The 16,280-nt window shown below is 47.4% G+C and overlaps 1 protein-coding gene across 3 annotated transcripts in view; it reads left to right on the forward strand.

Moving 5' to 3' along the window:
• Positions 1-13,519, forward strand: part of PDF (peptide deformylase, mitochondrial) — a 101,054-nt gene extending 87,535 nt beyond the window's left edge. For all 3 annotated transcript variants that reach the window (XM_085638221.1, XM_085638222.1, XM_085638223.1), the window contains one exon: positions 13,132-13,519. In XM_085638221.1, coding sequence (XP_085494347.1) covers positions 13,132-13,289 — 158 coding nt within the window. In that variant the 3' untranslated portion in view covers positions 13,290-13,519. The remainder of the gene's footprint in view (positions 1-13,131) is intronic.
• The last annotated feature ends 2,761 nt before the right edge of the window (positions 13,520-16,280 follow it).

Raw genomic sequence — 16,280 nt, forward strand, 5'->3', positions numbered from 1 at the left:
ACCCCAGGATGAGGGGATTGTGGTCCGAGTGTGTCCGGCCCATGTACTCCGCACGAACCACCCACGGGAGCACCGAATGGGTGCCCACCACCCTGTCTAACCGGACATGGAGGCCGTGGACCGCTGAGTAGTATGAATATACGCGGTCATCAGGGTGGACGTTCCGCCACAGGTCAATCAGAGTCCAGTGTGACAACCAGGTGGCCAGGGCTCTTGCGTTCGACCCCACCTGTGTGCCCCGCAGTGGCGGGAAGGACCGGTCCATGTGCACATCAAGTACGGAGTTAAAGTCTCCCCCCAGGAGCCAGGGAAGGCCAGCATATGGCGCCAGCACCGCCGACAGACTGGCCAGGTAGGAGGATTGCTCCACATTCGGCGCATAGAGGGATCCCAGTAGCACCTGCTGCCCATCAATTCTCCCGTGTACTAGGGTGTACCTCCCACCTGGGTCTACCAGCGCCTCCAAACAGACAAACAGGGTTCCCGCCCTCACCCATATCAGCGTGCCTCTAGCGTGTGCCGATCATGTAGTGCCATACACCTGCCCCCTCCAGCGCGCGCGCAACCTGCCCAGTTCCCTCGGTGTCATGTGCGTTTCCTGCAGGAGAGCTATGGCCACTGCGTGTCGCTGCATGTATGCCTAGACGGAGTATCTACGCGCCGGCGTATGCATACCTCGAACATTCCATGTGACTATATTCGTAACGGCCATGCGGAAATCCTAAGTGTAAATCTGTGGCGGGGGTTAGGGACGCCCCTCCAGGGCGAGGAGCATTGGGCCTTCACATGACTATTTAGTGAGCTGCAATGAAAACCCATCAAAACAACAACGCACAAACATAGAACCGTGTGCATAAACAAGCCAACAAGGCCAAAGTAACCGCTAGGGCGAACCCCTCTACAGGTATTCGTCCAAACCATGGTCCCACTGGAACCATGGTCTGGTTCCAGTGGGAATTCCCCATTCTAAGTCCACTAGGCAGTGATGTTAGCTGCTTCTCTGGTCACAGTGGTAATTCCTCATTCTTAGTCCTCTAGGCAGTGCTGCTAGCTGCTTCTCTGGTCCCGTCAGCAGTTCCTCATTCTAAGTCCTCTAGACAATGCTGCTAGTTGTCTCTGGTCTCATCGGTAATTCATCATTCTAAGTCTTATAGACAGTGCTGCAACTGCTTCTCTGGTCCCATCGGTAATTCACACATTTTAAGACCTATAGGCAGTGCTGCAGGTGCTACTTCGGTCCAGTCAGCTGCTTCTCTTGTCCCAGTGGTAAATCCCCATTCTTAATCCTCTAGGCAGTGTGGCAGGTGCGTCTCTGTTCCCAGTTGTAATTCCTCATTCTTAGTCCTCTCGACAGTGCTGCTAGCTGGTTTTCTGGTCCCAGTGGCAATTCCTCATTCTAAGTCATCGAGACAGTGTTGCAGCTGCTTCCTTGGTCCCAGTGATAATTCCTCATTCTTAGTCCTCTAGGCAGTGCTGCTAGCTGCTTCTCTGGTCCAGTCGATAATTCTTCATTCTTAGTCCTTTAGGCAGTGCTGCTAGCTGCTTCTCTGGTCTTGTAAGTAATTCCTCATTCTAAGTCCTCTAGACAGTGCTGCTGGCTGCTTCTCTGGTCCCGGTGGAAATTCCTTCTTCCAAGTCCTCTAGGCTGCTAGCTGCTTCTCTGGTCCAAGTGGTTATTCCTCATTTTAAGTCCTCGAGACAGTGTTGAAGCTGCTTCCTTGGTCCCAGTGATAATTCCTCATTCTTAGTCCTCTAGGCAGTGCTGCTAGCTGCTTCTCTGGTCCAGTCGATAATTCTTCATTCTTAGTCCTTTAGGCAGTGCTGCTAGCTGCTTCTCTGGTCTTGTCAGTAATTCCTCATTCTAAGTCCTCTAGACAGTGCTGCTGGCTGCTTCTCTGGTCCCGGTGGAAATTCCTTCTTCCAAGTCCTCTAGGCTGCTAGCTGCTTCTCTGGTCCAAGTGGTTATTCCTCATTTTAAGTCCTCGAGACAGTGTTGAAGCTGCTTCCTTGGTCCCAGAGATAATTCCTCATTCTTAGTCCTCTAGGCAGTGCTGCTAGCTGCTTCTCTAGTCTTGTCATTAATTCCTCATTCTAGGTCCTCTAGGCAGTGCTGCAACTGTCTCTCTTCACAGCGGTAATTCCTCATTCTTCATCTACTAGTAAAAAACAATATAATTTACAACGCCAATAGCTCTAACTTTCACAAATATGAGACAGATTGCAATAGAAATGCTTGTTTTGTTATTGCGCAATGGTACTCTGTATTTTTTGTTTTCCATGTACGCGCCAGCTACAACGCGCATTGCCGTGGTGCAGTGCAATTGGGAAACCAATTCCAAACTTGGTACCGGCACAATTTAATTTGCTTGACAGTTAGTTACCAGCCAAGACTTTCAAGGATATCATCTTTAGAACCGAAGAAGCTAGTTAAATGAAGCAGTCCCAGCCAGAGTGCTCAGATCCTTCTCCTAGGGTGTGACAGGTTAAAGATTTCAGGTCCCTGTGGAAATGGGGATGAATAGATATGGGCTCCCTGTGGGTTTGGGGTGGATCTAGAGCAGTGCTTGCTCACCAGTGTGGGTACAGGAAAGAGTCTCTACAGCGGTTTTACCCAGGTGATGCTTGTCTGTGTATGTCTGCCTTGCATCCTGGTAGCTCAGTCGTTCTGGTTCCTTAACTTATTCTTCACACAGATCTTCAATCAGCTGAGCCTTGTGCAGGTCTTCCAGTGGTCAGGACAGCCCAGCTTTTTGACCCACACAAGTCATACCAGGAAAGTGTTCCACTGATCTGTGCTTTTCCACACAGTGAGCGAGACCAACCACCATCAAAGTTTCATCTTCGGTTAATATGTCTGCCCAACACCAATGGGAATAGTCTGATATAACAAAAGTCCTTCTTTGTCTTTTGTTTTTGTGGGATTCCCATCCAAAGTCAGTGCATTCAGAACTGGAAGTTCTAAAGTGAAGTGGATTCTATTCAGGAAGAGCCCAAACGAAGGCCACCTTTACTAGCCTTCAGCAGGCACCAAAGGGTATGGGTCAGTTTTGTCGTGCATTTAAAACCTACAGTCAAAGAAAGGAGACGGCATCCAGACCTCGCCCAAAAGCTTCCACTGGTTCTGAGGAGAGGGTCCCGAGGACAGGCTTCCATGTGGACCATGGACACCCTGCAGCGCGAGCGAATAACATCTTGTGCGCGCAGTTTCCAAGATGGGTACCTTTTATTCACTCATTGACTGTAAAACTCTCACACATAAAACACACATGCCGCTCATACATGTCCACTCATGAGAGTAGATGATAGACTCCTCTCATTGGAGAATGGATGGACCTTTTAAAAAAAATCTCACCACAAAGCTGCTGGTAAAGAGGCCTATGCCCCTGGACTGAAATCACAGTGCTACCATGCCAGCCACATTATAGCCCAGGATGAGGACAGTAGCTGCCCTTATTTAGGTTTGAAGTTCACACTGGGTGACCATCCCCATGCCCAGATAGGCAAGCGGACCTCTTTTGATTGACAGTACAGTAAAACATGATACTTCTTGAGTGAGTTCACAGATCATCAGGATCACTGAAGGCATAAATAAAGGATCAGGGCAGCGCAACCTTTCCAGACAATGCAGAGACCCACATCCCAACACTAAAAACCACTGGACAGCTCATTGAAATCCAGGAACTTTCCTTTCGGTTTCTTGCTATCAGGGGGTGGTGGGGATAAGCACACAAGATCTACTCTTGGAGGGCGAAGTCGATTCAGGAGCACAGAGAATTAACACTGAAATGACACACAAAAGCTATGCATGTTCATTGTATACTATAACCGTTCAAAAGAATTATGATTTCTGCAGTCAAAATGTCATAGCTCATTGATAGTAAAGTTTCCATCCAGACAGAGGAACAATTGTGATGTCCCTTAGCAGATAACCATCCATTCCCGAACGCATGCGCGCTAGTAAGAGATATAGGAGGATGATGATGACATGTATTTATAAAGCGCACCTTCTACACTATGAGGGTGTCCTGCACTAAGCTACTGGAACATCTTTTTTATTGGAGTTTTGCATTAATAAACATATAATCATCAATATAACAGAGAACACAGTACCGCATTTTACACATTGTTACTATCGATGCATTTGATTTACCAGTGAGTTTTTTTGATCAAACACAGACCATCATTTGGGAGGGTACGTAGATTGTAAAATGCACACATCACAAAGAAACACCACAATAAAAAATAAAAAAAACATAGGATATTACAGTACTACTCTTCCAGTATGTCCTGCGGATACCTCCTCACTGCACACTACCACGCACCTAGTAGGTTTATGGGGCATCCATGTCAGTAGCACAGAGGCATTTTGTAAATGGGGACCATATATCTTTAGGGCGGGACAGTGCCGGTAGGAGCTCCCAATAGCACGATAGTTGATCCCTACAGTATGTGGTGCCTTTTATCCAAGCTTTTATGGCTTGGGGGGGGATGTTGCTCCCCAGTGCAGGGCTACTTGTCTTTTGGCTAGCAGCAGTAACAGTGCTGTGAGTCGTCTCATGAGGTTGGGGTTTTGTGTACAGTGTCACCAGTGGAGTTTTCGGCAGAGTCTGCTCGGTTATATTCTTTATGTAATTAAGTATTTTCATCCAAACACTAGCTATGGGTCGGTCGGGATTCCCAAGCCAAATGTATGAAAGTTGCCTGTGGAGTCTCCCAGCGCCAGCAATTCGTGTCGGGTCGCAGTCCCATGTGTTGTAATTGTGTTGGGGTGCGATCGAGGCGGTGAATATACTTAAAGTGAATTATCCAAAGACGATAGTTAGGAGACAATTGTTCCAATTGGCTGCAGCAGAAGCCCCATTGCTTGTCTGTAATCTCCTCGCCAATATCAGCCTCCCATGCTCTACTTGATGGAGGAACTATGATTGGGGATTCCCTTTGTGTAATCGTATAGATGCGGGTCACCAGTTTACGGCCCGAGTCCACTGCAATTATATGTTCCAATGCTGACAGTGGCGGAGGAGCAGTGGGAAATGTGTTATATCAAGCCCAGCAGGCAGCTCGTAATTGGTAGTATAGTAGTGTATCTAGTGCCGGGTGCTGTGTAGTGCTGCACATTTGCTGAAGTGTTAGGAATTGAACCCCTGGATACAGGTCTCTACCGGTGATAATTTTATTTGATTGTGCGCACGCCTGGTTGCCCAAGAGTGCAGGCCTTTGGAGGTCAACCAAAAGTCCAGCCTGGACCATGCTGTATGTTGTTGGGTTATACATGTGCCTTCTTGGGCCGATGGATTTAGTGTGCGCCATGTGTCAATCAAGTGGTGGTCTTCAATTATACTTCACAGTGCTGCAGCCACCTGTGGATGGTGTGTGTGGGATGTGTCTACTCCATGGTCTTGTGTTGATAAAACTACGTTGAAGTCACCCCCCCAGTATTGCAGCGTCTCCCAATGTTTGCAGTTTGTGCCATACTTGGTGGAAAAACTCGGGGCCATCAGTGTTGGGTCCGTATATGTTATTAATGAGGACCTGTTGGCCATAAATCGCACCCCACACTAATATAAAGCGCCCCTCAGGGTCCATGACTACCTGATGCGTTTTCCAGGGAATTCCTCTCCTTATCAGAATTGCCACCCCACGGGAGTAATTAGAGTAGTTGGAAGTGAGTACCACCCCCTCCTATTTGAATTCAATCGGGATGAATCCTTCAGATGAGTTTCTTGCAGAAGCCAGATGTCTGCTTCATGCCTGGTGAGGTATGAACGTACCAGTCTTCATTTTCTGTGGTCATTTAGACAGCGCACATTCCAATGATACATTTTAATGAGGACATACTAGCATATGTGCGCCATTTCTCCGGTGTTTGTGTAGGAGCACAGATCAAGGTGTGCGGTGTTGCCTATGATGCAGTGCATCCAGAAGCCTATTTTGTCTCTGTGCGTGGTGGATATGCAGTGAACTCCGGTTTGGTCATCTAGAGATAGTCTCCCGGGTTGTACATTCGGCGGTATTAAACAATAACCATTAACATTCCTAATCCTCCCCCCACCCACACCAACCCCCCCCAAACAGGTTGTGTTGTCATCCCTTTAGCCTACCCCAAATGTGCAAATGCCCTATATAACCTAGGGCTGTCGGGAATTATCCCTAGGGGGACGCCGAGTCGCCGGCTTACTTCCTTGCCAATTGCAGTAGGGTGGCCGAGCACAGTTATGGCATGACTGTACATGATGAATTTTTACTGAACTTAGAACAACAAAACAGGAACAGGGCATATGTTGGTCTAATGATTCGGAGCGGATTGTGTATTTGGTATAGTACCATGTGAGGGCAGATACATCATACATAAACAAAGAGAGTACCTACAGTCACATTGATGGATGCTGTTTGGAAGGACCACTCGGGGTACTAACATTATACGATACAGCTCAGTCATTATCACTTAGTTGACAGATTGACGATGCATCTCCCGCTCTGTTTGGGCTCTGACGTTTTTTCGCCGATTGTTGATATGAGCAGTGTAATGGGCAGCAGCCTCAGAGGCCAACCACTGGCACAACAAAAAGGATTAGGAGAGCAGAGCTACAACAGAGAGACAACTATAGGGTCTTTACAGGATGAGGTGACCATTGCTTTCAACCTGCTGAGAATGATCCAGGCAAAAGAAGCATGTAAGGTCCAGACAGCCATGAAGAAGGGTTAACACAGGACCAAAGGGGCGGAAGAGAACCTTGGGCAACCCGCAGAAAGGCACCTGATTGCCTCAGGGGTTGCCATTGGTCGTAGCCTTGGTAAAGAACATTTCTGACGCGGAAGATGTGAAGAGAAGATCGGAGAATAATTCTCTGTGTTGATGTATTTAATTTTGGATGCACTATGTAACACTAATAGCACATCAAGATTGTGCAGTCTGCACCCACAAGCAGCACGTCTTCATGGTAGAACTATTATAAGATAGGTCTCCTCCTTACATCGCTGGTACGGCAATCATTTTTCTATTCCCAAAAAGACTACCATTGATTCTCAAAGGAGGGCAGAAACGTGGAAACCTGTCCATGGTCCACTCCTTTACTTTGTGCTTGTGTGCACAGCCTTTGTTGAGTCAAAAGATGAACTCAGACGCTGAACCGTAGGGCAGATTGTAGCACAAAGTAGTGGCAGTTGGCACCAGGCCAACAAACCACCCAGATGTGCTACACTTGAACATTTGGAGCTAACCAACCAAACTTAAATGTATCTTTTTGTTTAGAAGCCGGCCCAAGGTTTTGGCATACCATTATATTTGTTGTTTATCTGAAGCCGTTCTGACAAGACACGTCACAGAATACCTCCAGGAGATGCGCGTTCACACCAGGCAGGCCTGTCGGTCAGAGGCTGTTTGTTGTCACTGAAAATGAGCTCCTTGAGCTGGACAAGAGGATGTTCATACAGTAAGCAACTCCTTTTGTCTTCAGGTAAGAGGATGTGGCTAGGCCCTGGCCCTTCCGTAGTTTGAGAGTCACTACTTGCATACCATAGGCCTGTCTGCTGGATATAGCTAAAACCCATGGGATAACGTATAAATGTCTCATCTACGGTTTATGTGATGTTTGTGACTCCAGCTCAGACACACAACAAACAGCGCTACAGTTGTCTGCACAAAAAGGACACAAAGGAGAGAAACAAGCGAGGTCTTTAACTGTCTTTCTTGTTGCACATCCATATTTGGGCTACACATACATGCAACGGCACTGCAGGGCTCGGTGATCCTACTGGTTAGGCCATGGGGGGCTTGGAGGTTGGGTAGCAAAGCTATCCACTAACATTTCCCCGTGCGGGCCATGTCTAGTGTACATATTCCTCACCTAGCCTCTCTAAGGAGTATTCTTCCTTCGCATCACTCCGACCTCTCCATTTCTCTCCTCTAAGTACCTGTCCAGAGCCCTCCAGGAGACTCTCTGTTTCTTGTAACTTCGCGCTTGGCTAATAAGAACGGCAGGTCCTGGAACTTACTTGTGACTTTGGTTTTGGAAGTATGTGGGAACCACCCCTAGAGACGGTGGCCCGGGAAGCAAAGAATCTCTTTTTCAGTGACAGTTATAATTGCATGTATGACCTCCTCCCCAAAAAATGTGCAGCGAGAGACACAACCAGAACATGTGTAGGATATGAGCTCCGACAGCGGGGGCAGGCCGCATCAACTAAATGAAAATATCTACCAATCCGCTCTAGAGTGATGTATGATGTGTGAAGGACATAAAAATTCATCAGTTTAAAGCGGGCGTTTCTAGATACCTTCGGTGTTATCGCCAGGATAGCTTCTCACCCCTTATCGGTGATAGGGATTCCCAGGTCTTCTTCCAACCGTGTCCACAGGTCCTCTAACGGTCGCTGTAAGTCCTCTCAAATTGCTCTGTACAGGCACAAAACAGCCTTGATAGTGCCCATAGAAAGAGCCACATAATGGCAGCTTCTGATAGTACGTGGTTCAGAAGAGCCGGTGCCCCAGTGTTTTCGGAGTGCCATCATGCATCATGCACGCTCTATGTAATAGAAAGTGGCCCTGCGACAAGTCAAAGTCCGTGCGAAACTCCTCCAATGGGAGCTTCTCTGATTCCCTAAGTAAGTCCCCCACCAATGTCACCCCCAGAGCATTTCAAGTGTCGAGCCCCGACCCCAGATCGGGATAAAATGGCATCTTGCTAACCAAACATCCCCCCCCCCTTCTGGCCTATGGTGGCCCGGGGAGCTTGGCTCCCCTCCTGTCCCTAAAGACTTGGTTAAAAATCTTGGAGTCAGATGGGATAAGGACTTGGCCCTTTTGGCTCAAGTCTGGCAAGTCTCAGCAGCCTGCTTCAGAAAGGTGAGAGCTATCAGGAAATTCCTGGGCTTCCTACTGGAAGAAAGCCGAAGGACCACGGTTCATGCCCTGGTGACTTCTCACCTTGACTATGCCAATGGCCTTTACTTGAGAATGCCAGGGTTCTTGATCAAAAGGCAGCAAACGGTGCTGAATGCAACGGCTAGGCTAATCCGCAAGGTCCCGCTGCACCAGCACATTTCCCCTCACCAACTACATTGGCTCCCGGTAGCCAGGAGGACCGAATTCAAGGCCCTCACCTTCACTCTCCGTGCCATTCAGGGTAAGGGCCCCGGCTACCTTAGGAGGCGGCTCAGTCCGTACCACCAGGAGCAAGCATTAAGATCCATCCATCAGCGTTATCTTGCTGTCCCCTGTTTTTCTAAAGCATGGCATGGGGGGGGAGGTCTTTCTCGGTTAGAACCACCAAACTGTGGAATTCGCCTGAGGTAGCCATGCGCTTTAAAAATGTTCTTTGACTGACAAATGTTCTTTGATTTGCTATGTTTTTTTTTTTTGCAAGCATCTATTCCAGCACTTTGCTATAATCTGGAATTCCTGGGTATCTCCAGTAGAGGAGTGCCTTACTGTCAACAACATTTTTGTAAGGTCGGGGAGTTCCAGCGTAAAAGGACCTGGGATCTTATCTGCCTGCCAGCCCCCCAGTTGACGTTGAATGCTGCATCGTGGCTAGCGCCACTCGTCTATGGCCAGCACCCCATATGAAAGCAGTGATTAAAGGGTATAGGTCCTGGAATATTGTTTGCAGGATCCAAACCGATAGTGTACTCAAGAAATATTGGTGACAAGGCAATGCCACCATCTTCAGGAGTGCGATGAGGCCTGCAGTCGAGAGTGGCTGCATTTTCCATAAGTCTGAATGAGAGCTGAGAGATCGGATGGCCTGTCCGACATCAGTCGTCTAAGATGTCAGCCCGGTCATGATATACTTTGACCCCCAGGTAGGCCAGGCAATGACGTTCCCATTCCAGCTGTGCTAGCTCTTCAGGCGGTGTTCTATGTGGTGTGGTAGGAAATAACTTAGACTTCTGCCAGTTCACCTTCAGACCGACAGCTATCCAAAATGTTCAAACATAGCTCTGGCCCTGTCTAGATCCTCCACCGAATTCCAGAGGAAGAGCGGTAGATCATCTGCATATAATGCAATGCGGTGCCCCGATTTGTAGCCCCCGGTAACTATTCCCGGTCCTCGCATAGCTAGCCAAGGACTCCATGGCCAGTGTAAGAAGCAGGGAGGGACAGAGGGCAGCCCTGCCTTGTTCCTCTGCCCATTGGGTATCCCATAGGGACTATGAGCGCTTCCCTGGTGGTGTCCAGCAGATATGACCATAGGGACTAGGAGCACTTCGCTGGTTGTGTCAGGCAGGTCCCCTGTGTCTTTGACCGCACTATATAGCTCTACTCGTGTAGGTGCTAGTTCCGTGGAGAAGGTAGCATAAAATTCGACTGGGAAGCCATCTGTCCCTCCTGTTTTGCCAGATGCCATTTTTCTGTCTCTCTTGCAGGATGATATACCCGCCGAGCTCCTCCGCCAGATGTGGTAGGTGTAAGGTCTCAAGGTATGCCCTTGTCGTGTACTGTGACACTTGTATATAGAGTCGAGTAGTACGGGGGGGATCCGGTGGAGGATGATGAGACCCCGGCCCCTTGAGAACCCTGTAACAGGCTTCCCCCTATGCTCGTGAGGCAATTTCTGCTGTGGTATGTGGGAGGCGGATCCGACAAGTGGCAGGGGAGGCTTTGATACGCATGTAATTATGATAGATACTGGCGACATGCTTGGGTGGGTGATTAGGGTGGGGGGGTATGTTGGGGGGTTGCTGGGGGATGGGGCAGGTGGCATATTGGTTATATCGCACACTCGCTTTGGACTAATCCTGTGGATGGACTACCTCGTAGCATAGCTGTTGATGGGGTGAATGCTGTACAGTTATGATCAGTTTGGTGGACTGGTCACTGCTCTATGCTCTGAATTGGCTGGAGGGCGGAGTAATGGGGAAGGGGATTGACTGTATTCTGTTTTGTGACCCAATAAAGTCTGTTTAAAAAAAAAAAAATAATAGAGTCGAGTAGTACTGAGGGTAAAGGGCATTGATCCCCTCCTTGTGATAGACCTTATCTCCCCCGCTTGGGTCAAGCTTGCACATTCCTCCGCTTGCCCCGTCCCTCAGGATCCCCGCATGCATTGCAGACCATCTGTGTAAGATTTTCCGTCTAACAGGTCCCCAAAAGTTTCAACCAAAAACTAATATCTCAACTCCCACTCCCCAGGACAAGGTTTCGACCCCCCCCCCTTCCCTCCTTCCAAACAAGCAACAAGAGTCAACAAATCGTGGGAGTTCCCCAGCGGTTTTCCAAGAGGAGGGGGTAGCCAAGAGAGCCCCACGGCAGCAGTCTCTCTGTCTAGTGTTGTGTCTAGGAGTACTGTCTCCAGCCCAGGGAAGGAACTCCAGCAGGATTTACCCTCCCTCCTAACAGGGATTGCAGCGCCATGGAGCAACTTCTCCAAATTGTTACCAGCGTGTCCATGGCTTCAAAGGATTTTATCTGACGTCCCTGGGCTCACAGCACCAGGCTCGAGTCCTCAGAGATGCTTGAGCAGTGATCAGAGTCTAAGTCTTGGGCAGCACCATCCCCCTCAGGCATCGGGGGCCCGTACCCCTGCCACTCATCTACGCAGCAATCTCTATTGCATTCTGTCTGCCACGTTGCCCTTCAGCTTGTGAAGGGGCAGCTGTGCTGTGCGTCCTAGTTCTGAATCTCGATCTGGTCCAGTATGTGCTGTTTTGTTGAAGGCCCGACTTCGGCTGTAGGTCGATCTAGCTCCAGATCTCCTGCGGGGACTGAAAGAATTTGGTGCCATCTGGTGTTGCCACTCTCAGCCTGGCCGGGAATTGCATTGCATAAGAAAGGCCCATCTACTACAGTTTGTTCTTGGCTTCCTGGATCGAGGCTATCTGCCTCTGCACTTCCAGCGTAAGCTCGGAAAGATCCGTACCACACCTTTTCCAACTTGAAAATCCCCATTGTGGTGAGCCTGTGCTAGGATGTGGTCTCTATCTTTATAGTAGGTGGGCTATGACGGGCCGTGGGGTAGCTCTCAGGTGTGGCGGTCTGGTCAGCCCTCAATGTGCCTGCTCTAAAGCGAAGGAGGAGGAGAGGCCCTCAGGTGCAACCTCCTCTCGAAGTCACTTTTCAAGGCAATCAACCACGCTGGTTCCTTCAGGTTTCTCTGGCAAGCCACCCACTCGTATATTATTACGGCTTGAGCGATCTTCGGCTGTAAGTTCAAGCGTACGAATTTTGCACTCCATGGTGGTAAGCCTCTCAGTTGCTGAGGTAAGTGCAGGCAGTATATCTGCCAATTCAGTGTCAGTTGTGGTGACCCTCTCGGCAAGGCACCGTCGCGTAGGAGGCCCAAATTGGCTCCCAAGGTGTCGATTTTAGTCTCCAACACCTTACAGGATGCTGTTATAGCCTGAAGGATATCCTGACGCATAAGGCCTCCATCTGTCTTGGGTGGCCGCAGTGTACTTCCGCCATCACCCAAGGCCTCAGTAGGGCCCCCAAGGAGAGGGCATCCTGATCCTTCTTATGGGTGATCTTACCCATGGCCACACCTAGCTGAGGAGAGCAGGCAGGGCTGTTTCAGTAGTGTGCCTCCAGAGCTCTATGCAGATCTCAGGCACAGTAGGGCAATAGACAGCCCCAAAGGACCTTAGTGACTCAGGGTCCACAGCAGCAGGGTCAGCAAGCACCTCCACGCAGCAGCCCTCCACCACTTCTTGACCAGTCCTCAGCCTAAGGTAGGCCTTAGCTAGGCTTACGTTCTGGTTGGCTTGAGGCGTGTCTCTGATCCACAGCAGACGGTCCCGCTCTTCACTGTCTGCACCAAATTCCGCCTAGAGGGCGGATCGAGTGTACAGCTTGGGCCCTCAGGACTAGTGGAGCATATGTCCACAGGTATGCTAATGGCTATATTATGTCGCTACCGCCTAAAGTCAGTTGCAATATCAGCAGGCACAATAGTACATGAGGACTCCGTCTTGTAGCGATCCCTGTGACAAAACAAAACGTACTTCATTATTGAAGACGCATAGGGATATGCAACAGCATGTATAGTAAACATGTTTTTTTATTTGAGTTCATGGTGTTCCTGCGCTGTGAACACATGTAGTTTGTTGATGTTCTTTATACGTGTGCTGATATAATGTATTGACATAAATTTAGAGTTGGTTGTGCCTCATTCGCATCTGTTACATTTATAGGTTTTAATGAGGAGGGTGAAGCCACATCTTGGCAGGCGCGTGGCTGGCCAGCACGAATCGTACAACATGAAATGGATCACCTACAGGGACATCTGTATATCGATAAAATGGACAGCAAGAGCTTTGTGAACGTACGATGGATGGAACTCAACGAGTAATCCAGTAGAAAATGTCATAAAAGAAGCCCAACGTGGAGGAATATGTCACCCCATAAACTCCAAGAATTAAGGATGCTTGAGACAGTGTTGTTTTCTAACACACAAAGATTCTATAAGATGCTGTGAAATCTTATTCAAAATCACTGATATTTAACAGAAGTAACCAGACCACAGCAACGTATGGACAAACAAATCGCAGATGCTGCCAATAAACGTGATTCTCAAATGTCTACTTTGTAGTCTTCCTTTTGTATCAACTGCAGAAAACGTTTCCTTAATGCTTATTAAATAACTGTCAAACGTTTTAGGAAGCCGCGTATAATATTTGACACTAGCATAGGCATCCCACCTCTTTAAGAAGCTCATTATGACTATCCAATGTGGAAACAGCTCGCAGATGAGCTGTCAATTACCACTTAAAGTAATCTCCTTCCACTATTGTGTTTGTGGTTGCCATCCTTCCCTTCACAAGGACAACCATGGGGCCCTCCACCTAAGAGGGACATCTTAAAATAAACTAACTTAATTATTTCTTGACGCCTTCTGTCCTTCCACCAGATCTACAAAGTATCTCCCTGCTCAGGTTTGTGAATTTGTGCAGAACAGCCTAGCTGAATAGAGACCCTTCAAAATACATGAAAAAATTGTGCAATCTTAAATAAATAGGGGGCTTGAAAATTCATAAAAAGATGGAGTTGCCCTACCCTAATGGAGGACACAACTTCTAGATGTCAGTCTTAAGAGTAGGACGAATTATTTGGCAAGTTGTGTATTGCCTACAAATATTTCTTATTATTTCAAGAAAAGCATACAATTTAGATAGTATTCTGATGCAGCTTTTACCAGTTAGTGTAATTTGTATCTGGAGGCTGGTTATGTGTGCAGACAGGTTACTACCATTATAAGGAATATTAATGTTCTCACAACTTGATTACCGTATACAGTATAATCCATTAGTAGGTTATCATTTGTATCTGACATGCAACAGTGATGCTGGTGTATACCGTGCAATGGTGAATAAGTAATTCTTTTTTTAGTTCTTTTGTTGCTGGACTGATTGAGAGACTCGTGAGAATCCCCTGATGTATTAAAGCCGGAAAAAGTCAAGACCTCATCCTCCTGACTTCTGAGTGATTCTTAATGGCTTGTATCACTACTGTAAGTGAATTTCATAATCTGGCTGCTCGGACTGAGGCAGATAAGACTCAGATGAATTTCTTGCTTGTATTTGGGTATGATGAGGTGCAGTGCTACTGTATACCATTTTTTTTAGCGTATCTCTCAAGTTTCATTTTTACAAAAACTTATTGTAAAATTTATTGTTTTGTGTGTAGTCCCGAGAATTTTGAGGGTTCTTCTTCTGGCGATGGGGAGCCAGTGGGTGGCCTTCAATTTAGGAGAGGTGTTGTTTCAAAGGGCTACGCAATGGAGTTGTCTTCTGTTGCATTTTGAATTCTTTGTAGGTGTTTCATAACTGAACCTGATACTCCATGGCATAGGTCATTGCCATAGTCCAGTTGTAACATCACAGGGGAAGCAGTTGCTTAGACTTTCCTAAAGAATCCCAGATATGAAAAACTACATAGTAGAATCCTCAAGATATATAATACAGATTTTATTTCTTGGTGTGCCTGCAGGATCATAGATTTTGGTTTTTTATTTTTAATTTCCTTTGAGGTCGTAGCTGGTGTTCCCAGTTCATTAGGCCAGGTTGTTAATGGGTCATAGGGTTTCCAGTCTGCCCATGTTAGAATGGATCTTGGCTTTCAAGGAATTGGGCTTGGGGTGGTTTGTTATCATCCAACGGTCAACCGTTGTCAGGCAGTCACCTAGTTATGAGGTTCAGCGCTAGTTCTGGTTCTACAGTTTAAGGATTATTTGAGTGTCAATACCATTCATGTATTTTCATCAGGTGAGTTGGAAGTTTTTTATTACCTCCAGGAGGGGCCGATGAAATTTTTAAAGAGTAGCAGGGAGATGATGGAGCCCCAGGGAACAACTACTTTGTTCTTGTAAGGTGGGCAGTGAATGGAGGTGCTGGGATGGGACACAGCCCATCCATAAGGTACAAGGTTCATTTCAGAATTGTTCATTCGATCCCAGTTTCTTTCAATCTAATACTTAGTGAATCAGGGTGAACACTGTAGAATGCTGCAGATAGGTAAAGGAGAAGTAAAGCTAGCCTAGCTTTCCACCCAGACAAAGCCATGGAAGGAGTTGGCCAGCCGTATCAAATCATGCGTGCGATATTTTATAATTTCTGTTTGTATCTATCAACACAGTAAGGTGCTGGGAAGGATCCCAACACCTAGAAGGTTTGAGAGGTAATTATAATTGGAGTATATCCTCCCTAAGTAGTAATACTAATCACAAAAAATACTCCTAATTGACCACGCAGTGGTCAGTGGTGCTAGTAAACTAGCTGTGCCCGAAGTTGAGGACCAAAGAAATAGAGGAGAAAAAGGGGAACTCTCTAACGAAAGGTTGTACCTACCCCAACCATGAATGTGGGGGAAAAAACTATTTTTGTTTTAATTACCCTCACACACCCTAGTGGTGTCATGCTTCATCATCGGGTCACCCCGACCTCTAAAAGTCAGGGTGGGCTCAACCACAGTGTTGGGAGCTCTTTTGATAGACAAGAGACGAGGGGGTTTACAGATAAAATACCTCAGGCAGATCCCCGGTTTCCCTTTATTCTTAGGTCTGTCTGGGAAATTAAAATTATCTAAATTTGGGTCTTTGTTGGAGTATTATGGTCCTAAGACCCTAGTGCCGACATGTTTCAGTCTGTAGTGGCCGTAAAGGTCCTGTACTTTCTTCAGGGCAAGACTAACACCCTATGTGAGTGAAATTGAAGGATGGGTGGTCCCTATCCTTTCAGTAAAGTGGGGGCAGAGTAGCTGTTCCTCGTGGTATGTAAAAAGATTGTGTGTCATCTGCCAGACTCCATCTGAAAAGAAAAACAGGGACAAACACCATGTAACCAAA

The sequence above is a fragment of the Triturus cristatus genome, chromosome 12 (assembly GCF_964204655.1).
Source record: "Triturus cristatus chromosome 12, aTriCri1.1, whole genome shotgun sequence".
Taxonomy (NCBI): Eukaryota; Metazoa; Chordata; class Amphibia; order Caudata; family Salamandridae; genus Triturus; species Triturus cristatus.